The 23,805-nt window shown below is 38.6% G+C and overlaps 2 protein-coding genes and 2 long non-coding RNA genes across 4 annotated transcripts; 2 read left to right on the forward strand and 2 right to left on the reverse strand.

Moving 5' to 3' along the window:
• Nucleotides 1-1,099: 1,099 nt before the first annotated feature.
• Nucleotides 1,100-7,036, reverse strand: LOC112278422 (multiple C2 domain and transmembrane region protein 5). Its single transcript, XM_024511895.3, has 14 exons — nucleotides 6,438-7,036; nucleotides 6,087-6,158; nucleotides 5,500-5,705; nucleotides 5,050-5,377; nucleotides 4,750-4,890; nucleotides 4,490-4,622; nucleotides 4,073-4,263; nucleotides 3,730-3,888; nucleotides 3,510-3,586; nucleotides 2,969-3,352; nucleotides 2,454-2,868; nucleotides 2,038-2,331; nucleotides 1,814-1,932; nucleotides 1,100-1,581 (listed from the first exon to the last, which is right to left on the reverse strand). The coding sequence occupies exons 1-14, from the start codon at nucleotides 6,522-6,524 to the stop codon at nucleotides 1,395-1,397; spliced, it is 2,793 nt and encodes a 930-aa protein (XP_024367663.1). The 5' UTR covers nucleotides 6,525-7,036; the 3' UTR covers nucleotides 1,100-1,394.
• A 1,467-nt stretch (nucleotides 7,037-8,503) lies between these two features.
• Nucleotides 8,504-14,401, forward strand: LOC112278421 (FT-interacting protein 3). Its single transcript, XM_024511894.3, has 11 exons — nucleotides 8,504-9,712; nucleotides 9,987-10,058; nucleotides 10,317-10,522; nucleotides 10,614-10,974; nucleotides 11,116-11,256; nucleotides 11,348-11,486; nucleotides 11,690-11,880; nucleotides 12,036-12,197; nucleotides 12,349-13,224; nucleotides 13,356-13,768; nucleotides 13,888-14,401. The coding sequence occupies exons 1-11, from the start codon at nucleotides 9,620-9,622 to the stop codon at nucleotides 14,072-14,074; spliced, it is 2,841 nt and encodes a 946-aa protein (XP_024367662.1). The 5' UTR covers nucleotides 8,504-9,619; the 3' UTR covers nucleotides 14,075-14,401.
• Nucleotides 14,402-17,410: 3,009 nt separating this feature from the next.
• Nucleotides 17,411-18,896, reverse strand: LOC141045022 (uncharacterized). Its single transcript, XR_012216898.2, has 2 exons — nucleotides 18,704-18,896; nucleotides 17,411-18,370 (listed from the first exon to the last, which is right to left on the reverse strand). It is a non-coding gene; the product is annotated as an uncharacterized LOC141045022 (long non-coding RNA).
• LOC149986274 (uncharacterized) lies at nucleotides 18,370-19,943 on the forward strand. Its single transcript, XR_016500977.1, has 2 exons — nucleotides 18,370-18,619; nucleotides 18,890-19,943. It is a non-coding gene; the product is annotated as an uncharacterized LOC149986274 (long non-coding RNA).
• Nucleotides 19,944-23,805: the final 3,862 nt, after the last annotated feature.

A 23,805-nucleotide genomic window follows, 5' to 3' on the forward strand; every position in this document is an offset into this window, starting at 1 on the left:
TATATATATATATATTTATATATAGAAGATTAATCCCTAGATCTTAATTTAATTAATCATTTAAATAAAATAAAATAAATAATGTCCGTATTAAATTTTTCTTTAGAAGAACTCTTCCAACCACTTCTATCTCATGTTTTGACAACCACATTGCTATGCATTGTAGTTTTACTATTTCTTGTGCATATAATCATTGAATAGTCTACAACAATATTCTATGTAAAATTGAAGTTTTCATGTCCTTGCCTAAATTGAAGATATTGTCAATACCACAAACATCTTTAAGTAAGCTCATGTGTTTTTGCTTGAAAAAAAAATTTACAAAAACTGCCCTTTTGTGCAAAAACATATAAAGAACATGAGATTTCTAATTTTACTCATATGAGCTTGTTTTAAAATGCATTTGAATCCACAGATAATAGAGAATGAAATTTATTTTCATAGTTTATCTTTCCAAGAATTTATCTAATTCTTAATTTATTTTACATTGATATAAAAGCAAAGTTTGCTCATAGTTTCTACTATTTATAACCACGTATAATTTGAACATTAACATTTCTCCCTCACCAGTTATGTTTTCTTCAAAAAAATAAAATCCATTATTCAATGAAAACTACAATACCTGATCTTCAAAGTGCAAACTGTTGACAGTGATAGGACACACGACAGGAGTGTATTAATGAACATTAAAAAGCCAGCTGCCTTACGAGATAACGCTAGTTGGGTTGCAATAACTCATTATTGTTGAGAGTTGTTAGATAATATTTGGTTGATCTCATTTGAATAGTACACAAGTAATTGCATAAAAACAATCAGAAATGATATGCTGCAAAATTACAAAATTTACGTTATATATATATATATATATAGGAATCGTTTATAATGGTTCCTGAGCTTTAAATGAGATTATTTTACAGAATAAGATTGCGTCAGTATTGCCTCTGCTGAAGTGCACCCAAATGAGGAAGAAACAAGGGCTTTGGAAGCCACATGGATAGGTCAAAAAGACAGATTTCATCGCAAATACTATTTACGAATTTGCATGAAGAGTTTCAACCAACCGTGCAAGTCAGACATTCAAAACTAGTGACATGGAGAGTGAAAAACTGAACGAATTCGTCAGGAAGTCTACGCATATTTATAGCCTCGCTTCCATCCAACAGGGAAAGGTTGAATGCAGTGTAATATAATCCGAATTGTACAACGTGAAATGACGCTCAGTAAGATCACGCCACTCGCCGAGTTCATGTAAAGGTGCCACTTTTCTCTACCTAAGTAATAACCGGTAAAGCTTTTTCCGCATATAGTACAAAATCAACGAGGAGACATCGAGCTACACTAGTTGAAAAGCAAACACTCCCACTCCTCGTACTAGTCTTTCCGTGTAGTGTTTCTCATAGAATACGGTCAGCCTGTGAAGGTAGCCTTTTGAGTAAGTTTAAGGGAACGGAAGGCAGAGGATCACGGAACCGTGGGTGCCGCAATGCGTACACTCCCCACAATATTGCCACCACTTGGAATGGAGTCACATACAGAACGATCGCTGATATCAAACAGACTGCAATGAATACTGCACTTGCCCTGCACGCATTGCCAGGAAACGAATCATCGCAAGCAATTCATTACTTGTCAAACAATCTCATGGTAATCATGAAAATATCTAAGCATTGAATTCATTTGACAATAATGAGTTATTGCAACCCAACTAGCGATAATATGTTGGGGACTTTGTTTCAAGGAAAAAATACAGCCCAGAAAAAGGCCGTATTTATTAATTTAAATAGGTTTCTGGAAGTTCTCAGAATCGTCATACCTCGGGTCACGCCAACTGAGCAAGGAATGAAACTTCTCTCCCATACTGGCAAGATCACCCAAGGCATTTTGAATTCGACCAGCGACACCACGAAGCCTCTCGTATCGATACTTCAGGACCTGCAATCTCGTGCAAGAGTCCCACTAGTCAATATCGAGCTCAAAAATAATGTTGTCAGCCAATTCAACTGTAGCCAAAGAGTGAAACTGTATAAGTTGACTAACCTCTTGAGCTCTCTGGGCTGGTACAACGTTGAACTCTTCCTCCAACTCATCGTAGTCCCCAACATATTCTCCTTGGGAAAGCTTGGCATCCATGAAGGGGGGCGTTCGAGACCGAAAGCGGTAGTTCCAAGATCCGATCAAAAACATATACAGACACACCGTGGGCAAGAAGAGCTCCGGATACCAAACAAGAATCAAGTAGAGAATGTGCACAAGTATAGTAGTAACAGGGCTCTTCCAACTACAAATGTCGGTGAACCAGTTCATAACAGCTAAAGGCCCGTTCAAAACACCCTGCACATCACACCCAACTTATAACTTGGATTAGATAAGTACATATTAAGAGGAGCGATAATTCGAATAATGTTATCTGAAGAAAATAAATATGTACTTGAAATAGCAGATGAGGTGCATACCAGTATTCTGTAATAGTTAGCTTTACTTCTGCGCATGCACCAACGCTCTGCCTCTGTGTCCAACATAAATTGGACAACCTCTTGCCTCAAAGGAGGATCAGATCGCATCAATCTGAGTGCCACTATGTTCATGGCAGCCACTCTGAGGGCCTCTTCCTGCCTAGGATCTAGAGGGTAGAAGTAGTGCATTTTAGGCAATTGAGGCTGAAGGTAAGCGTGCATCAGATTCACTGTGGAGGCACAAGAGAAGCGAACTGCAAGCTCCAGCTCACCCATTTTCTTCACTCCTTGAGGCGTTACAACAAGCAGGGGGTAAGCATTCGTGTATACGCGATCACTCTCCAACGTAGAGAGCCTGATTCGCACCTTTCCAATTGGTAAATCCTTCGACATACCTCCCGGTGCCACTGCATGGCTACACAACCAAGGACGTCCAGTTAGATTAGACATGACCTGATGTCGTATATTAAAGTAAAGTGAAGGACCCAGAAGGTTCTAGTTGATTGGTTTCATACCGATTGTCGAATACACCGACAGTGAGAACTGTGCAGGGATCGTGAACCTCCCAGGTATATTGCTCTTGCCAACGAGGATTGAAGCTGTCGAAAATGGTGCGAGTGCGAATCCATTTGGGACCATACTTGGCGACACAGTATGCGTCAGTGCTACCTCGATGGTCCTTCGTAGTCTTCATAGGAAGAAGACTGTTTGCTCCGTGAATACCAAGCTCCAGGACACCCAAAGGGTGTTTCCAAAGTTGCCTTGCTGTAGGCCTCGTGTCACTAATATAGTTTGGTGATTCGTCCATGACATGATAGCCACCGTCAAAACAGAGACGGAGATGAATTCGATCCAGAAAAGCTACACCCTTTCCACCCTCTCTTTCCAAAACATACCACCTGATACATAGAAATTTCATGATCCTGTGTCAGAAACCGTTTGAATGCAGGTGAAAGAGGCAAAGAAACAAAAAACTGTCCTTGTCATCGTAAATTGTGATGAAAGTATACATGTTGTGCACATGAAAGTATACGATTGGGTGAAATGGTTCCAAACCTGGAGACTACTGGATGCCCATCTATGCGGCGTTCAATGCTGTTTAGTGGAATTCTTGCTTGACCCAGGATATCATTCTGCGTGTAGCGTAACAAGAATAGCAGAATCAGAAAAACAATTTCATACTTATCACCATCTAGTTAGGGTCAATTGAACGTGAGTGTTAAATCTAACAAGACTCACGGCTCGAAGTGAGTAAAAGTTGTCCAAGGATACTTACTTGAGAGCCGACTTGATCTAAAACGACAAGATGTAAGATATCTTCAAATGGCTCCGAAGCAACAAACATCAAGTCCTCGTTCCAGAAGGGATTGCCAGTTCTGACGAAAGATGGTCTAGTCTGCAAGGTCTGGTAAGGTCCCACTTGAACCCTGACAAACTGTGAAGTTTACGTACCACTTCAGAATGAGTTCATGGCTTGTTGCGAATTGGCAACAAATAAGCTTGAAATTGCAAGAGATTGACCGATCAGCAAAGAAGAAAAGCAATAAAAGAGGCTAGGAAGGAAGAAATTGATTATTCCAAGAACCAGAACAACTTCAATCAACGCTTGAATTAATTACCGGCTTCGAAAGACGGTGATCAAAAGACGCCAATTCTTGAGCTTCGATGACGTTACACCTTAAGTACCACAATTTCGGGGACAAATATACTTTCTGGCGAAATTGGGCCTGTCCACCAGTGTCGGAATGCCAAGCTTCAGGGAAAGCCTCGTCTGCCTGAGTGCCCCACCAAATTGACACCATGATTTCTCCTGAAATTACACCCACCCTCTTATCGTTAAAACAACTGATAGCAATCTGCTTTAATTTAACATGCTTCGACAGGAATACTATACACTTGTTAGCTCTTGAGTAAAGTTACCACGTCAAAACTGATCCAAAAAGTTAATGACTAGCCTTTTCATTCAATAATTTCTACAAAAATTTGAACGATAGCTGCTCATTAGAAATATACATCCAGAGGCACTAGCTAGATACCTCTTGCACTTCCCTTGCCGGTCTTTGCTTCCAGCTTGTACCACTGTGGAGACAGCGGAGCCTCAGGCGGCCGCCTCAACGGGACCTCGTGTAAGTCCACCATAAAACCTCCAAGAAAGTCATCCTTGGAGAGCTTAAACAAGACATTCAGTACTGATATATCAGTACGAAAAATGATAAGCTCCACTCAAAATAGACCCAATATCATCCTACGTATTGTTAATGCGCTGTCCAATGATGTCTAGTAGTTTGGGGCTTACTGCATTACAAACTGACAACTCAATAGCACCACCCTGGATCTTGTCCTTGCCAATCGCAAACACTTGGTTCCATTCAGGGTTGGAATCTCCCATGACGATCCTCGTCTCCGCTTTGACAGGCCCTACAAAAACCCTACAATACTGTTCCAGCCACGGAAGCAATAAACACAACCCCATCAGCAATCTAATCGCATCGAAACACCATTTTGAGCACTTTAAACAGAAGATATTGTAGGTTTTCACACCAAAAAAGTAGAGGATCACTAGCTTGGCAAACTAATGAGACTTAAAGGGACGCACCGGGTCACACCGTCCATTTCCCAGGAGATCTCGTGCCCTAACTACACGCACAAACAGATATCCCATCTGCTCAACCAGGTTGAAGTGCTGGTTGTAATCAACGGCCTTTCCCAAGTCAGGATTAGTTTCCTTCACAATGAAATCAGTTTCAGGAACAATTCCTGGGTTAGGCCTTATGGGATATGGCTGCCGATCTGCTTTTGCCACATTGTTGTTCGCCCTTCCTCCCCCACCTTCCATCAAGTCTTGTCGAACGCGTCCTCTATTTGACATCTCATCAGCCATGGATTTTGTGATCGACTCTGCAGGCTGCCACCAAATCCTGAGCCTGTGGCCAGCGCAACAGCAAAAATATCTATCAGCCACCACGTAATTGAACATACAAAAACCCCAAACACGTTATGAAAGAAAATCGTGTGAGATTTAACTTAGAAAAATCAATGGACTCACCCCAAGTCTCCTTTGATATGCGAGAAAAGGCCTCGCTTCTGCAAAGGGTACCATCTGACTGGTTCAGGTTTATTAGGAACGAATTGGATAGGGACTGTCACCTTCCCCAGGAAACTGCTTCGCCTCCCAGTACCACTGTTTCTTTCGTTTTGGATGTTGATTTCCAAGTCTCCAGGTATCGCAACATCCCTGATCAGAAACTCAAACTGCATTCAAAGACCAATGTTGAGTTTAGAACATTTCTCAAGCAACTATGCCTGTGTAGGCAAATTGGGAATGTCATGTACTAGTAAGTCAATATGATGACGAATGTTGAACAAATGGCGAGGAAAATCAAAGAGTGCCCAAAAGAAGTGGATTATGATAGCTACATTCCATTTTCTCCACAAAGCACAGCCAGTAAAGTGCCGAAGCTTAGAAATCTTCCCAAGGAATTACTGTGAAGGGCTTACAATGGACTATGAGAAGCTCAAATTAACACAACTGTTACAAAACAATGGATTCTCCTCAAGTCACGCAGCTTTCTCTGGACGAAAAATGCCTCAATTCAGTAGCAGAAAACTCCCAGTGTTTGAAATACGTCGTACCTTTTCATTCCACGTAGGATCGAGGTCTTTGGATTTTACCCTCGTCCTCTTACGCTGGCCATCGTAGTCCAACTACACACCAATAGAAGGTGGCATTCAATCTCAGATAGGTGAACCCACCCTCTGAAAACTTGTACAAAACTTATCAATATAAATCCCGCCCAAAACCATAACCCTCAAGGAAAGCGCAGCGACTAGCGAATAGTCATAAAATGTAGGTTGGCACCATGAAAACCACCACATGATACTACTTGACCGCAGTCCGTCAACAGAACAAGGAGAGGGAAATTTTAAATAAAATGAGACAAAAGAAATGTTGCAGAAACTAAAGCATAGAGTGCATAAGCGCACCACACAGTAAGCATTCGTGGAGCCCTGACCATCCTTGGGCATCAAGGCCTTTGCGGCCACAACCTCGACGATGAGCTTGCGCACCATGGCTGTCACCGACAACCCACTAGGCACCACCCCCAAGGTTTCTTCTTCAGCAGAAATTCTCCAGCTCTATTACTAGATCGATTACCACAGAAAGCTCACCAACATCATCTCAAACCCTGTCAACGACCCAATTCGGCAGTGTAGCAGCGAACCCAGAGACCAAGTCAACCAGCAGCCCCTAGTCACAAATCAATCAATCCTCTTCCACTACTCCCCGTTTCCAGTGTCTTACTGGCGCTAGCGCAAAATATGAACAACACTCGAGACGATGCACCAATCACCAACAACTGCAACAACCATCACTGCCATGGAAGAATCGTCTCGAGTCTACCCATGTACTTGTTATCAAAAAAAGACCAACGAAGCTAAGAATTGCAACTCCCGAGTCACGAAGTGACAGATAGTGATTTTTTCTTGAGCAACCCAGAAACCCGAGTAGCCCTGAAGCAGGTAGCAGCCCACCCCCCCCCCCCCCCCAAGTGACGTGGTCAAGCAGCAGGAGTGGCGACGGTGCCTGCGGCCATGGGAGAGGGACCATGGCAACAGGGTATTGTCCGCATCCTCACAGCTCGCAACACTGTGGAGATAAGTGAGGCATTCTGTGGACGAGCCGCGTATTTTCTGGGGCAAGCCACCAGCAGTAAAACTACAACCTAATATCGAAAGCAAAAGGGTCCCACCCTCGGGGACTTCCAGGGCGTACTTTATTTGAAAAGCAACGAGTTATTGGGAGCTAGAGACAAAGTATCCTTTGCCCTTTTGTTGATTACGAGATTCGCCTCCAAGGAACCTTCACAGTTTACTCGGTCAACTACTGCCAACTTCGTCGTGGCTTAGGAGAGAGAGTTCGAATTGCTCATCTCCCACATGGATCCCCGCCAGTTCAATTACGCTCTTGTGGGTTTTTTGGTGTTTCGGAACTCTCTCTACCTGTTGATGTCCCCACCCCTAGCGAGGATTTGATGCAGCACCAGTTTTCGGTGCAGCGCGGTTGACAGTCCCGCAAGTGAGATGGCGCAGTTTCGCCACGTTGTGTTTGAGGAGGCTGCCACAGTTTGTACATGTTTTTGTGTGTGTGTGTAGTCTTACCATTTTATTTTTTGGGGCGATAAATATGAAATTAGTCCTAGCAGGTTTTAAACGACTATCGTAACCCTCGTAAGTGCATTCCAGTACCAAGCATATGAGAATTACGAAGTGGGATGCGATGTCTTAGGGTTCACATACCGTGAGGCCAATTAAAGTACGACAGAGATCATGATGACACACTAAGTGATTATTTTTAAATAATAATTTTCGCCGCAAAATTGAGCCTCAGACGCTCTTGTACTTCTTTTTTCCCCATTGAAAACTTATCAAACGTGCTCCGAATTGGGTTGAAGTTTTACTCCAGGGGTTTGCAGGAAAAAAACATTTCAGTCCTTGATGACGACAGCGCAAGCTGTCGCTGATTAATTTTCAAATCCGGCAAATGAGGATTATCAGCAGTAATCGCAACTCATGATAACTGCAATCTTATCGGCTCCAGTTGATCCAGAATTCAAGTACAATTAAAAGAAGGTTTTTCCAATAAATATGAACTCCTTTGCATTCAACAGTCAAATCTCACACCATCTATAAGTCTCAAAGTGCGCAATCCATTACGTTGCTTATGATTCAAATTAGTCTAATTATCACATCAGAGTGAGGATAATTAGTGCCTACCCGATGAGAAGAAAGCCATCTCGCTGGACGCAATCAGAACAAGAATGGGCCCAACAACCCGATTCTGCACTATTATTGCAACGGAGCTGACAGCATTAGGAATATACAAAATAAAAATAAAAATATAAACACACTAAAGCCGGCGGGACACAACCTTCGGCATTATTTTTAGCAAAGCGATCATGATTTTGCAATAGAAAATCATTTATTGCATATTCCGAAACCATTCCTTTGATGTAGGGATTCATCACCCCCTACAGTTGGAGAATGTTGTGGAAGCCCTATAATAATGGAGCGGGGGCGTAGTTATGAAGGACGTCAGACGCTTTGGGCTGGATGTTCCCTCACGCTTCAATAGATCTGTGCCGCCGATTCGGTTCTGACGCATTCCCACAAAATCCTTTAATATACCCCTATGCACTCACTTACTTCCGTGCCCAGAAGAAAATCCTAGCCAGAGTAGCAGGGAATCCATCCGTGTCCTAGTTGAGCCGATTGTATGTGTGCTAGGATCCGAGTTAGTAGTGGGTTGTGTGAAACTTGTACAGGCTCTGCGGTGCGGCTGCCAATTTGAAACTTGCACGCGTGGGATGGTACTAAACGATGTCGAATTGAGTTGACGGAGGCGCGGATGCGTTAGGCTAACATAGAATCTCTTGACCGCGCTCCTGTGCTGAAGCATCTGGATGGGATGCAACTGTCCAACCCTTACTTGAAACAGACGAAGTTAGGAGTGAAAAAAAGGAGGAAGAAGGGATTAACCGCGTCCAAGCTCCGAAATCTGTGACATATTTCGCGTTCAGTCCCAGTCCCGCTGCTTTTGTCTACCCTGTTCTCAGACTGAGGCATGACATGTTAAGTCGTCTCAGCACCAGGGGAAGACCAGATCCTTGCCGCTTGGGGTCCCATCATCTTGTGGCGGATGCTGGCCATGATGGTAGCGTTGCAGTCTACTAGTTGGGAGAGGGTGGTTGTAGGGAGCGATTGTGTGCGAGAAGGTAATGGAAGAGCTTACTTTGTTTGAGCACCGGGAAATGCGGCCGACACTAATAGCGGTAGCGTGAGATCTACCACGGTTGTGGGAGTGATGAGTAGTCTAGAAGGGGGGCTAGCGGAAGAGACGACGGAGGTTTTTAGCGGAGCTCGTGATGCCTCAGCCGCCAATTGCGTGAGAAGGGGGATTCGGGTTGATAACTGGTTGTTCGGTTTGTCCCGCGTGAGTGTCGACGGGAACATGGTGGTTTGAATAGGCGGTTGCTTGTAGGGGAGTGTAGTGTGGTTGATCACCGTGCAGAGTTGAGGATTCCTAGAAATGAGGGGGTTGTGAAATTTGGACTTGTTTGCGGTGTTTCGAGTTGTTCGTGTTGTGGGGGCCTTTGGGAGAGTCGGCCATGGCTGGGGGCCGGAAGCTCGTGGTGGAGGTGCTGGCCGCGAAAGGCCTCATGCCCAAGGATGGACAAGGGTCAGCGAATGCGTACTGCGTGGTGCGTTTTTGTGTTAGTCCATTATGATCCAAAAGTTGTTTTTCTCAGTAGGGAGGACTAATTTGAGCTAGTTTGGATTACTTAGGGGTGATGGACTTCGGCTTCGTTGTTCTCCTTGCACTGTGCGAGGATCACATTTTGAGAAGGAAGGCTCTCACAAGATTCTGTGACAACTGCCTATCTGGCCGTGCACTCCCATTTCCTGGCTAGAAATTATCAATTATTTGTTAGTGCGAAAGCTATCTCTAATTTGCGAGAGCATCAATGTGTGCAGCTGGATTTCCATGGCCAGCGGAAGAGGACGAGGGTGAAGCCCAAAGACCTTGACCCTACTTGGAACGAGAAGGTTAGACGATCTGCCTGCGCTAGTGTATGATGGGTCGCTCAGTGCCGTTCTGCACCCCTCAATGCTCATCACACTGAGCACCCCAATGAACATTACATTTGCTTTTGATATTCGAGTCACCGAACTTGTGCGCTGTCTTGTTCTCTCTTTCTCGCATGAAGATTTTCCTTAAGTGTGATGATTTCACGTTGCGGACATCGTGCATCTCCTGCGACACCAACCCTGAGGTTATGGCTCATGGCCATGATTTCTGTGCAGTTTGAATTCGCGATGCCCGAGATTGGAATGTCTGGGGATGTGGAAATTTGCGTCCAGAACGAGCGAAAGAGCGGGACAGGCCAACGGAATAGCTTCTTGGGTCGAGTTATAGTTCCCTTAAATACTGTGCCTAACAAGCCCGAAGCAGTAAGATGGTATCCGTTGCAGAAGAGAGGTCTTTTCTCGCACATCAAAGGTGACTTAGGGTGAGCTTATCTGAACCATCTCTCGTCTGAACACTTCTTCTCCTCACGAGTTCAGGTGGAGTGACGCGTTGGCAGTGAATTCCCACTACAGGTTGAAAATTTGGTGGCAGGGCTCGGAGCAATCTCTTAAGGGTGGCAAGTGCGGTAATAATGTTCAGGGAGAGCCAGTTGTGGTAGTTGGAGATGGGGCTGGGAAAAACATCCCAGGAATTGTTGTTGGGGGAGGGAAGAAGAGGGAAGCCAAGGCAGATCAAGTGCCGGAAGGCCTCAGGCCTAATAGAATAACTGTGCCAGAGGCTGATTTTACTGTTAAGGAAACCAACCCTGATTTGGGAAAGGCCGTGGACTACAAGCAGCATTATGACCTCGTGGAGGAGATGACCTACCTCTTCATTCGGGTCGTCAGAGCACGCAATCTGATGGGAAAGGACAACAATGGTTTGAGTGATCCAGTAAGCCTTTCTGACCACTGACTGTGCCACCTACTTTGAGCAACTGCTGCTCGTCATTTTCTATTTGAATGCGTATAATTTGCCTTCAGGGGAGAATATTTTAACACATTGACACAACGGGGCTTGTGGTGTGGAAATCAGTATGTGCGGATATCTGTGGGTCCTGTTAAGACGGAGACCAGGATAATCCCGCGTACTCTCAATCCAGAATGGAATCAATCTTTTGCAATCGGAAGGGACAAGATTCAGGGTGGAGCGTGCGAGCTGTCAGTGTGGGATGCGGTGAGTTGGATCTATGCTTGCATCATGTTCACATGTTCGTTGTTTTTGTGTTCGGTTTGTGTTTCTGACATGTAAGTTTCGATGTGAGCAGGATAAACTTTCAAAAGATGACTTCCTTGGAGGCTTCATGATTGATTTACGTGAGGTTCCTCCTCGGAAGCCTCCCGAAAGCCCCCTAGCTCCGCAATGGTACAGACTGGAGTCGAAGTCTGGCAAGGGCAGAGTTAGTGGTACCTTTTACAACCGAACCTGGAAGAATTTCATTCTGCTCAGGCTATAGTCTTTGGATTTCTTGTCATTGTACTGAATTTGGGGAACTGCACCCTGTCAACAGTGCCAGCTACTTGACACGGAAGCCGCTTGAATCTGCCACTGCATTTTTACAGCAGTGGAACAGTTGAATCACACTAATTGGTCATGTCGAACGTGGCAGGGGATTTGATGGTTGCAATCTGGTGGGGTACTCAGGCTGATGAAGTCTTTCCCGACGCATGGCACTCAGACACTGGTGGAAGTGCGATGTTCAGGTCAAAAATATATTTGTCTCCCAAGTTATGGTATCTGCGAGTAAACGTAATTGAGGCGCAGGATCTATTGGCAAGTGACAGGATTTTAACAGAGCCGGTAAGTGTAGCTCGTTTAAACTTTTTCATCACATCAGTAGTAACCTGACATTTCGCCTCCTGCAGGGCTCTCAGAAATCGGAGTGCCCACACGTTAAGGTTTTTAAAACTTGTATTGCCTACAATGGTAATCTTGTGAGTGGCGATGTGCTGCAGTATGTCAGGGTGCTCGTGGGACCATACCAACAATTGCGAACATCACGAGCTGTTACACGAGGCGGCAGCCCGTTTTGGAACGAAGACTTGATGTTCGTTGCTTCAGAGCCATTTGATGAAATGATGCAAATTTACGTTGAAGACCGAATGGTTCCTGGAAAGGTACTTACTGGGTTTGCTTAGGTAGTTATTGGTGCTTGAGGCCGATGTCTCTGTGTTGCCATGATGAGAATTTGCTGGATTCATATTGTTATGGGCAGGTCTCTTTAAGCTTGGTTCCATATCGCATTGACTCAATCTCTTCTGTGTGCAGGAAGAGTTGCTTGGACATGTTCAAATACCCCTCATGAGTATTGAACGCCGTATTGATGGTCGTCCAGTAGCCTCCAGATGGTATGTTCTGGTAAGACCTGGTGGAGGAGGAGGATCATTCCTCGGTCGTATTCATCTTCGTCTCTGCTTCGATGGTGGTTACCACGTCATGGACGAATCGTCTAATTACATCAGTGATACTCGACCTACAGCAAGGCAGCTATGGCGGCCGCCGCTTGGAGTTTTAGAGGTTGGGATTCACGGTGCTAATAATCTCCTTCCCATGAAGACAACTAAAGATAATCGAGGGAGTACTGATGCTTACTGTGTTGCCAAGTATGGACCCAAGTGGATTCGCACGCGCACCATCTTTGAGAGTTTCAATCCCCGTTGGAATGAGCAGTACACTTGGGAGGTTTATGATCCTTGTACAGTTCTCACAGTAGGTGTATTTGACAACCGGCACAGTTTTCCAGTGGGTGGTGCGCCTAAAGATTTACCCATTGGAAAAGTGCGTATTAGGCTGTCTACGCTGGAGAGTGACCGAGTGTACACAAACGCGTACCCTCTTCTGGTCGTCACACCACAAGGAGTGAAGAAAATGGGTGAATTGGAGATGGCAGTGAGGTTTACCACCGCAGCGACTGCAAATGTGCTTGCTGCTTATCTTCAGCCACAGTTGCCCAAGATGCACTTCTTTTACCCCCTTGATCCAAGGCAACTAGAAATGCTTCGAGTGGCTGCAATGAATATAGTAGCGTTAAGGTTGATGCGTTCAGAGCCTCCTTTGAGGCAGGAGGTTGTACAGTTCATGCTCGACACTGAAGCTGAGCGGTGGAGCATGCGCCGAAGTAAAGCTAACTACTATCGAATTATGGTACTGCCGATATTCTTTTTTTTGGGTGCACTTATATCGTCGCGTTTCTATCATGTGTTGGACGCAGCCTTGACATTGCATATTATCGTTCAGATTACTGACAAAGATTGTGTTTGTTTGTTACTTTGCAGGGGGTGTTGTCTGGAGTACTAGCTGTTATGAACTGGTTCTCCGACATTTGCAACTGGAAGAGTCCTGTCACCACCGTCCTCATTCACATCTTGTTCCTGATCCTTGTTTGGTACCCTGAGCTTCTCCTCCCGACAGTCTTCTTTTACATGTTTCTGATCGGAGCTTGGAAGTACCGCTTTCGGTCACGGACGCCCCCTTTCATGGATGCCAAGCTCTCTCAAGGAGAGTATATTGGACACTTGGATGAGCTGGAAGAAGAATTTAATGTTATCCCTGCTAGTAGAGCTCAGGAGGTACTGAGAATGAGATATGAGCGATTGCGTGGCGTGGCTGGACGCATTCAGAATGCGTTTGGTGACCTTGCAAGCATGGGAGAGAAGCTCAATTCTTTACTAAGTTGGCGGGACCCCAGGTATGCGCATGATTGTAAAAACCTTCCACTTGTTTCAAACCTTTGCCTGATTCGACTAATTTCTTACTTCGTAGTATATCAAGTGGGATCTGATTTACAATGGTTGCAATTGTGTGCAGGGCCACTACGATATTTATTGGCTTCTGCTTCGTGACTGCTATCGTGCTGTATGTGACTCCATTTCAAGTGGTAGCAGTTCTGCTTGGTGTGTACGCACTGCGGCACCCACGGTTCCGAGACCCACTTCCATCCGTGCCCCTGAACTTCTTTAAGAGACTACCCTCGCTGTCAGATCGCATCTTGTAGACAGGCTATAGTTCTTGTAGATAGAAAACAAGTGCGTGCGAGTTTGAAGCAGAGAGGAGAGTGTGTCTTTAAGAAAATATATCGGCTTTCTTCCTTAGTTTCTATTGCCCTGTTCATTTTAGATATTACAGAACAGCCCCCAGCCTAGCGTCTCTCTTCTGTACATGAACGTTGGGATAAACTGAACCGTTTTACAGTAGTTCGGAACTTTTTAGCAGGTTATTATTACCTTCATCCTTCACAGATGGTAGTGAGAAGACATTGTGGCCCAATGCTTGCTTCGGAATTTTCCCCTTGAAAAATAATGTAATTTTTTTTTACCAGGGAGCCGAATCTCAACGAAAGCATGTTTATCTCTTACTAGAGATTTTGAATGACATATTAAATACTTGGCCAAATTTCATTAATATATTCATTGAGTACAACTAGCTCATTTTGCAATAAGCTATAGATTGGTTCAAATAGTAGTTGAACTCTTTCTTAAAGATCTAAAGAACAATCATAAGAACAATGCTTTGAAATAATATTTATATTTTTTTTCTAAAAAATATCTTGAAAATTCCTATAGCAACCCAAGGTGTCACTTGAAGTCTTTCTATTATAAAAAATAAATGTGGCATAAACGAATGTTGATATTTTAAACTTATAACTATCTTTTTAGATAATAGGAGTTTAATTTATACTATAGAAAAAATTAAAATTACATAAAATCTAGTTTATTCAAAGATTATGCTTTTTTAGCTACAATAAATATAAATTAGTTAAATTAAAATAATATATAATAATAATAATCATCATTAAATTTTTATAATCATTAATTTCTATTTCTATACGAATAATTTTATGATTAATATTTCTAAAAGACAACAAACAACCATCTATGATTTCTACATGTATAAATTTAGTTTTTTTAACTAAAAATATTTTTAATTTTTTGACAAAGTCTTCATCTATAAAAGAAGCTAATGTTTCTAAATCTTATAATTTAACTATCTTAAATAAGTATCTTTTATAAAACAAAGTAAGAAATTTGAAGATAGAATATGACCTTTATTATATGTTGTACAAGATTTTAGCTGCACAATTCTTATTATAGCTGAATAAACTCATTTTTTAACATGCTTTCATTTTTAGCAACCATGCTTTTCATATTGTAATTATATTACTACTTTGAATAATATTAAGTAATGTATTTAGATTCTCAATAATATAAGCATAATCTTACTTAACAATATAAAGTCTTTTCTTGTTCAATGAAAAATTTAAAACATATTATATCAATTTGCATAGGTTCTACTTTGGATAAATAATTTTCTAAAAATTTGGAAATTTTTGTCATAATTTTTTTTTTTGTTTAAAAGAAATCTTTGTTCTTGATGTCTTTCAAAAAATTTAATGTTGCATGCAATGGCTTAAATAATATATTAAATTAATAAATATGCTTTAGATATTATCAAAAATAAATCTTTGACATTATCTTTTAATTCACATAAAAATTGATTGATAAAGGCTTTATCATTTTAATCTATGTTGTAAGCAAGGTTTTGGAATTTAGTAGCATTTATCGTAGTTGATTGTGATCTTTGGCATAAAAATATGAATTTAGTCTTTGTTATGATTTTTAATCATTTTTTCTAAATGTAATTATAAACACTTTCCAAAATAAATTTAGATCATATAAGATGCATAAATATTTTCCTATCAAAGATGTAAATTAACATAGAGCATTTCTACATATGAATGTGCTTATTAATCCATCAAGATATTATAATAGATACAAGTTTAGATAGAATTTGACTTGTAGAAATCTTCAAAATTTTGATCTTGTTCAATCAAACCTCTTTAGCATACTAATCCTTGTCTTTCCATACTTATAGTAATAAGACTTTTCAAATTCAATTGTGAAGTTGATTTATTTGCTTCTTTCAATTATACAATTTGTTAGAATAGATATTGAACTATACTATTGATTTTATTTATAGGCATATGAATAATACATCCATGATTGATATTGATAATACTTGAGGTCTCTATCCTAAGAGTGTTGATAAGTTTGTAAAATACTGCAATAGTTGCAAATTAATTATCACTTTTGTCAAATGTAGGTTCTATAATTTTTTTTTCTATTTATATAATAGAAAAATTTACTAAATCCATTAAATTAGAATGACTATTGTTAAATATAAGAAGAATAGAGACTCTTAAAATAAGACAAAAAACAAAAAAAGTATTAACAAGAGTGGGAAAGGCCTTACTTTGACCTCTATATATATTATCCAACTAAGAGCTATGTGATGACGTTCTATAGAACTTCTAACACATATCTAACTTTCAAGACAAGTTTCTTACATGTGCACCACATAACCAACTTTTTAGCCAAGTTTTCAACCTATTTATCACCTATAAATACATATAATTTCAAATCCACATTTATCAAGCTTCTATAAAGCTTCTCTACAAGACAATATCAAATTTACTTACTTCTACTTACTTCTATCGACTTTTTAAATATTTCTATATATGTATATATATATATATATATATATATATATATTTGTGACACATAAATGATTCTATTATCATATGATTTTATTTTTTATTTTTTATTATTTTAAAATTTTCTTTAGATATTGCTGATTTTTTATTTAATAAATTAAAACATTATAATTCTTTTATGTCCAAAGGTATGGATTATATATATTTATTCATGTATGTTAACACATGAGTATGGTTAAGTTAGCATTAAATCTACTTTTAGCATGCAAAAAAGTTATCATATCTTAACAATCATTCAAATATAATAAATAAATTATTAAAAATATGACCTATTTATTTATTTATTTATTTATTTGTATGATCTTAATAAAATAATCATATTTCAATAAGATAAATGTCAATACATTGAATGCACCTAAAAAAATTGTACTTGTGTTATTTTTATTCAGAGTATATTTTTTTTCTATGATTTTTTTTGAAAATTTACAATTATTTTTTAATTATTTCTATATCATTACAAAATTCATGATTTCATATTACAAAATCAAAGAATCAAATTTCAATATAAAAATCTACGACTTCTTATTGTAATTATATAAAATTAAATATATAAAGAATGATATATTAAAACTTACCTTAAGACTTACGAAAAATATTTGTAATTAGAAATTAATTTAAAAATACATTAATTAAGCTATATGTATATAAAAAAATTCAATAAAAGTTGTTTTTTAGTAGATTTTAAATGATAAAGTATACATACATTTTGAGAATTATATTTTCAATTTTGTATAATTTATAAGACAAAGAGACAAAGAAGTCTTTTCATTGGCTAATTGGTTGACACAAAGAAGATTTATTAATAGCTAAAAACATATGTTCTCTTTTCACAATATAAAAATTTATGTTGCCCTTTCATAATGCATTTCTTCAAATACAATCAAGATTGTTTATTCCAAAAATAATAAAGAAAAAAATACTACAATAAATATAATTTATTTTAATTTTTTATTTAATTAACTATTTTAGCTATTGAAATAAATAAGAATTATCTTTGCAAATAAAAATGGAGAAACATAAAAAAAACTCCATTTTTATATGATTTGTATTTTTTATTTTTTATATTATTTTTTTGATGTTTCTTTAGAAGTTGTTTATGTTTGACTTGGCAAATTAAAATGTTATAGCTTTTCTATGCCCAACAACATGAGTTTTTGCTTATATATATATATATATATATATATAATATTTGTAGCAACTTTGAAACTAATATTATTTTGCATTCTTTAATTTTGAGAGTGATCTGAGATCACCTCCCATTTTAGTCTCTTTTGCTCAATATTATTTGAATCAAGAACTCTTGAGTTGCAATACATGAACATCACGGTATGAACACGTCCCCATATTATCTCGCTATCTTCAAATTTGTATTGAGAGGTGGCCCATGTCGTCGCCGACATGGCGCAAGAGGAATGAGGAGGCATCGACAGTCTCGGGGAGGGGGAGGGAGGAGGAGGAGCATCAGTGTCCGTTGAGGCAGCAGGATCTTTTTCTGCAGGTGATCTTTTCTAAATGGCGCGGTTGTGGGACTATGCTTCAGGGTAGCACCAGCTTGGGTGGATCCCGGGCGCAGGATATATCTCCTCCGTGTTGCCTTCCCCTGTGCTTCCCACTGACAACAACTCGGAGATCCTGCGTCCCTCTGTTGCTGACGCAGTTTGTCCAATTCCAACCCCTCCCCCCCCCACACTTCACTGAGACCCTGATCGTCACGCTGTCCGTGGGTCGCCCATCTTACTCCTGCACACACGCAACAGAGAGATTACGCTGATTTGGTGGTTTCTTCTTTCAAGGCTTTGCAGGTCTTGGAATCTCCCCTCACTCCCTGGATCCTATTAGGTGCATGTGGATTTTATCATGGAATTGCAGCGCGCAATGAGCAGGCAGAGCGTGATTGATCTTATCATGTGCTTGGTTGCGGCGATTTCTGAGGCTGAGGATTGACGTCAATGCAGCGTCGAAATTCTCATCCCTGCCGTGCCAATCTTGGTTTTTCTATCTAACCATTATTCTCAGTAGCCTCAAATTAAACGAAAAAACAAATAATAATAATAATAATAATAATAATATTACAATGGACACGAATCATATTTGATGGTAACCGTCCAGGATGCAATCGTGATGTCTATTGGGCTTTCCCTCGCAACCATACGCTGTCGCTGTTAAGTTCTCTCTAGATGCACTTATTATCGTCTCATCGAACTAATGCTTCAAACATGCCGTCTTATTTCTTCTCAACCTGCCTGAAATGGATTTTAGCGAATGTTGAGCCAATGGTGAGGGCTCCACGAAGTTGATATACCAGGTACAAGTCGAGTGAAAGATGGCAACATGAAAAGACCATATATCCACTCAATTTCTTTAGAAAGCCATGTTCTGCATCGTCTTTCTAACAGTAGAACAGCATCATGGTTAAGGCAAGATTACCACTGCAGATAACAAGGTAAGTTTTAACATAAAATCTTAGATTCTGTAGCTACATTCAAACCTAATCTGAAAAAGTTGTTCCCGGTGAATCAGTAGATCGGAAGTTAGATCAGTGAGGATGGCAGCAGCAGGCATAACCCTCTTGTTCGGCTTCGGGAAAGTGATGATAGCTCGGGTCAAATACAGACTTCTCCCAGCAAGTAGAACCATATCACAACTTTGGAGCCTTCATTATGTTTCTTAGCGTGGTCCTGTCCATCACTGCTTTCCCTTATCCTCGTCGGAATTTCAGTACAGCGGAAGCCACTCGCTAACTGCGGTGCGACAGTGACTGTCTGGAATTTTTACTGTCGCTAAAAAAGGTAATAAATACAACGGGGTGCTGACAATGTTTGTTTTCTTTGACGTTGATTCATGAGCATATCAAATTGGACAGCGGTTGAAGTTCGGGAACCGTGTTGGAATTATCTCTCTCAACTTTGCATACTGTTGCTCAGAATTTCTGGTATGCATCCTACCACGCGAAATTCAGGACTGCGCACAAAATTTGAGCATGAAGTTATCGCATCTTTATTTGGTAGCAAACCCTAGCAAGATCAATCCCTGGTGGGGCTCTCTCAACTCACCAAAGATACAAAGGGCCTCATTCAACAGCAAGGGGAAAACGTGGCAAGGATATTTGAAATTAGACTCAGAGGACGAGATAATTTTGTTAGGAATTGGACTCAGACTACTAAATGAGAAAATCATTTCTTCAATCGCCAAACCGCACTGCGGTAGGGCTACATACTTTTCCAACCTAGAATTCATACTGGGAACTAAGAGAATTTTTTATTTTTTTATTTTTTTATTTTAATAAAATAACGGTGTTAAATTGAAAGGAAAATTACATGTAGGACCTAGTTCCTTAGGGGTTATCAGGTCAATAAGTCCAGGTGATAATTTCCACTTGGGGGAAAATAAATCACGCGAGCAAAAAATGCCATTGTGACACCACGTAGTACTAAATTTGGTGATTAGTGCATTTATTTATTTATTTATTTTTATTTTTATTTTTTGTTCACTACAAATGTTGATTTGGCTTAGAAGATGTGTCCATTGGGCCATGTTGGCAAAGATAGTTTCTTGTCATGCCCAATGAATAACTAAAAAATTATCTATTGCATCATTTGCAAATAGTATCCTATATTATGTGCACTAAACTTGCCAAAGAATGGAAGCACAAAGGATGTTTCTTGCCAAACCATGGTAGTTAGTGATAGTTGTATAGCTCTTAAGGAATCATATGCTTAGAGAAATTTTTGTGAGGATACCCTTTCAAGACAATTTTGAATAGTAGCCAAGCCATATTGGGCTAAAATAGTTCCATATTTGACAAACTTCTTTGTATAATTAGAAGCAATATTCAAGGATTTTGGAGTTTTGCTTATGGCATCTTCAACACTCGCTAGATAGACCTAATGAAATATACCAACTTCTTATAAGTAACCTATTAATTATTAAATAATTGATCAAAAAGAAGCGCTTTAGTATGATGTAATATATCAGATTGAAATCAATAAAAATTAATTTGCAATTATGATTCAACTAATTAGAAAAAGCTTGGTAATTGTTGAATATGCCAGTTTTGTTTTGAGATATTTAAATGTTGTTTCAAAATAAGCTTAGAGAGAGATTTAGAATCTTATTAAAAAATTGATGTATTGAGTTATTTCATTTTAGGCTAGCTACCTCAAATGCTCAACTTTTTTTCATATAAATGGTATTATTTCTTGTGAAATCCAAATGTTGTGCAACTTATCTCAATTTATTTGGCAGTTTGAAGCTAAAGCAAATAGTGATAAAACTACTTTGATTTGCTCTAGATTCTTGTGCATATTGGCTAAGTATAAATTTGTATTATCTACAAATTCTTAATCTTTGATTCTATATGCATGATCAAGTAATAATATTCTTTATACACTCTCATCATTTTCAAGCAGATAGCTTAAAAAATCTATAATAAATGAGTATAAAAAAGATACAAGCAAACATTCTTGTCTTATTGAGCAAAAGAGTTCAAAAGGTTTTGTGATGATCCATTTAAGCCAACCAAGCACCAAGCATTCATATAAAGAGCCTAAATCCAAGTAATATATACTGAATCAAATTCCATTTTTGACATAATTTCTTTTAGAAAGACCATTCTATCTAATCATATGCTTTTCTAAAATCTAAGAAGAGCATCACCATAGATTGGAAGGATTCAAGAACCCATTTGATTGTTTTAAATGCCAAAAATATATTATTTATAATATTATGACCTTTAAAAAAGCCAATTTGGTTGGATCTAATAATCTCATTTAGAAATAACTAAAGACATTTGGTCATTGCTTTGGCAAAGATTTAATAAATTATATCAAGGAAGATAATTGGTTTGTAATTCTTGAAATTCATTTTGTATTGACTTTTAAAGGTAAGACAAAGCAGTCTAATGTTTAAAAAATAACAAAGCATACTTAAAGAAAATATTTTCTAAAAAACTACTAATATATTGTTATTAATATATTCTAAGGATTTACAAAAAAATTCAACTAAAAACCATCAATTCCAAGTGCTCTACTTTAGGAAAATTTATGAGCTCCTTGTGGATTTCATCCTTATTAAATGGCCTTGTGAGGATAGAATTCATTGCCAATATAACTTTATAAGAAACCTTACATTAATAAGTTATTTGTGTTGGTTTATATCTTATTAGAAGTCTCTAGGAAGTAAAATTCAATAGTATAAGCCGTCATATTATTAGTAGTAGTAAATTTTTAACCTTCTTTGTTCCATAGTTATTGAATCAATGGTCTGACTTGTATTTTTTAGATTCTAAAAAAGAATTCTTTCCATATCTTTTCATCAAGTAGCACCTAACAAGAAAAAGACCAAATGACATTCTATTTAATGTCTTATCTTTTCTGTTCAACCATATCTTAAAAAACAAGAGAGTGGATGTTTTAAAGTCTTATGTCTTTTGGATATGTGTATAACAATCTCTCTAGAAATATTAGAATGGTGTGGAGTTGTGTGATGTTGGCACATTTGGCATAAACTTTGTATAAATCTTAGATTTGACAAAAGAGCTTAAAATACTCAAAGAATTAGTTCAATCATTTCAATCAACCGATGCTTCTTAATTGGTGTAATGAAGTATAGATAAGTTATCTATATTGTTGATGCATAGACATAAGTAGTTGAAGCCATGTTTGAAAAGTTTTTAGAAGTTTCTAGAATTAGAGCAGTTAGTGGTCTATGTGGAATCTACCATAGAACATTTTCGAAAAGACTTAAAATGGTTATTTAGGTGAAATCTATCATTACAAATATTTTGAAAAGTTTCAAAATGATTAGACAAAGTATAAATAGGACTAGCTAGGGCTATCTGGATACTCAATCAGATACAGCTTTGATCCATTTTTTTTAATAAAGTTTGGTTTTGCATCTTTCTATTCAATTCTGTTCTATTTTTTATTATGTTGAGTTTTATTTAATTTTGTTATGATTTATGTTGTCTTACATTAAGACAAGATTTATATTGCTATGGATTAAAAAGATCTTAGATCTTAGAAATAAGTCAATCTTGTTTCATTGATATCAGAGGAAGTATTAGTCTGTTCTTTGATAGTATATTAATAGCCACATTTTAAATGGAGGTCAATTATTGTAGTTATATTATATAATATTTTTGAGCTACTATGAGCTATTTTTAAGAAATCAGATGGAAGAAAAAAAGGTATTATAGTAGCAAAGTTCAATAAAGAAATTATAACATAGGAGATATGGCAAAGCAATCTTAGATGGATATTCAAATACAACACTTCCTAGGCTAGATACTAGGGCAAATAAAGGCCTCTAGGACAAGAGAGTTGATATTTGCTAGACTAAAATTAAGTAAGTTCAATACATATTTTGGAACTTCAAGGTAAGAAGATATATGCAAATGGCTTTTTAATATGCAACAATATCTTTTACTACTTGGAGCAAACACCACCAAATAAATTATATATGTAGCCAAGTATTGGAGGGATGTAGCAGCCATTTGGTGGCAACATCAAGATCAAAGCTATGGAGCTCAAGATGGATTTTGTGATTGAAAGGAGTTTAAGACCAAGTTTAGGAGCCAATTTTGGATCATCAATGCAAAAAAGATAGCATTCAATTAATTAACTAATCTTATATAATTTAGATTAGTATAAGCTTATATTCTTTGATTTAAGTTCTTATATCTCGAAATTGGTAATATTCCAAAGATAGAGATAATAAATCAAATTGTACAAAGGTTGAAATTTGTGGTCTAGCAAGAGATGGAATTTAGAGATCTACAAATATTTGAGGAAGAAGTTAGGATTTTAGAGAGGGTCAATGCTATAGATTTTAAAAATTGAGGAGCATGACCTATAGCACAAAATCCTATGCCCCTATCCAATATTATGGCATAATAATCAACATTAATAGAAATTGATGCCCTCCAAGGATCACTGACATCATAAAGAAGACAAATATTGGCATAGAAGGAATTACATTTTTATTATTGAGAGCTAGGTTACTAGATCAGAGGTTATCCAAAACATTAAAATTTTGGCACCAATAATTCAAGGCAGATTTATAATTTCAAGATTCACCAAGTTGATAACAAAATGGAGCAAGGAAATGAGGCTTCTAAGTAAAGGTACGAAGGAAAAGTATTGAAAATAGTTACTATCTCTTAGAGACAAAAGATA

Source organism: Physcomitrium patens, chromosome 25, assembly GCF_059467195.1.
Source record: "Physcomitrium patens ecotype Gransden chromosome 25, ASM5946719v1, whole genome shotgun sequence".
NCBI lineage: Eukaryota > Viridiplantae > Streptophyta > Bryopsida > Funariales > Funariaceae > Physcomitrium > Physcomitrium patens.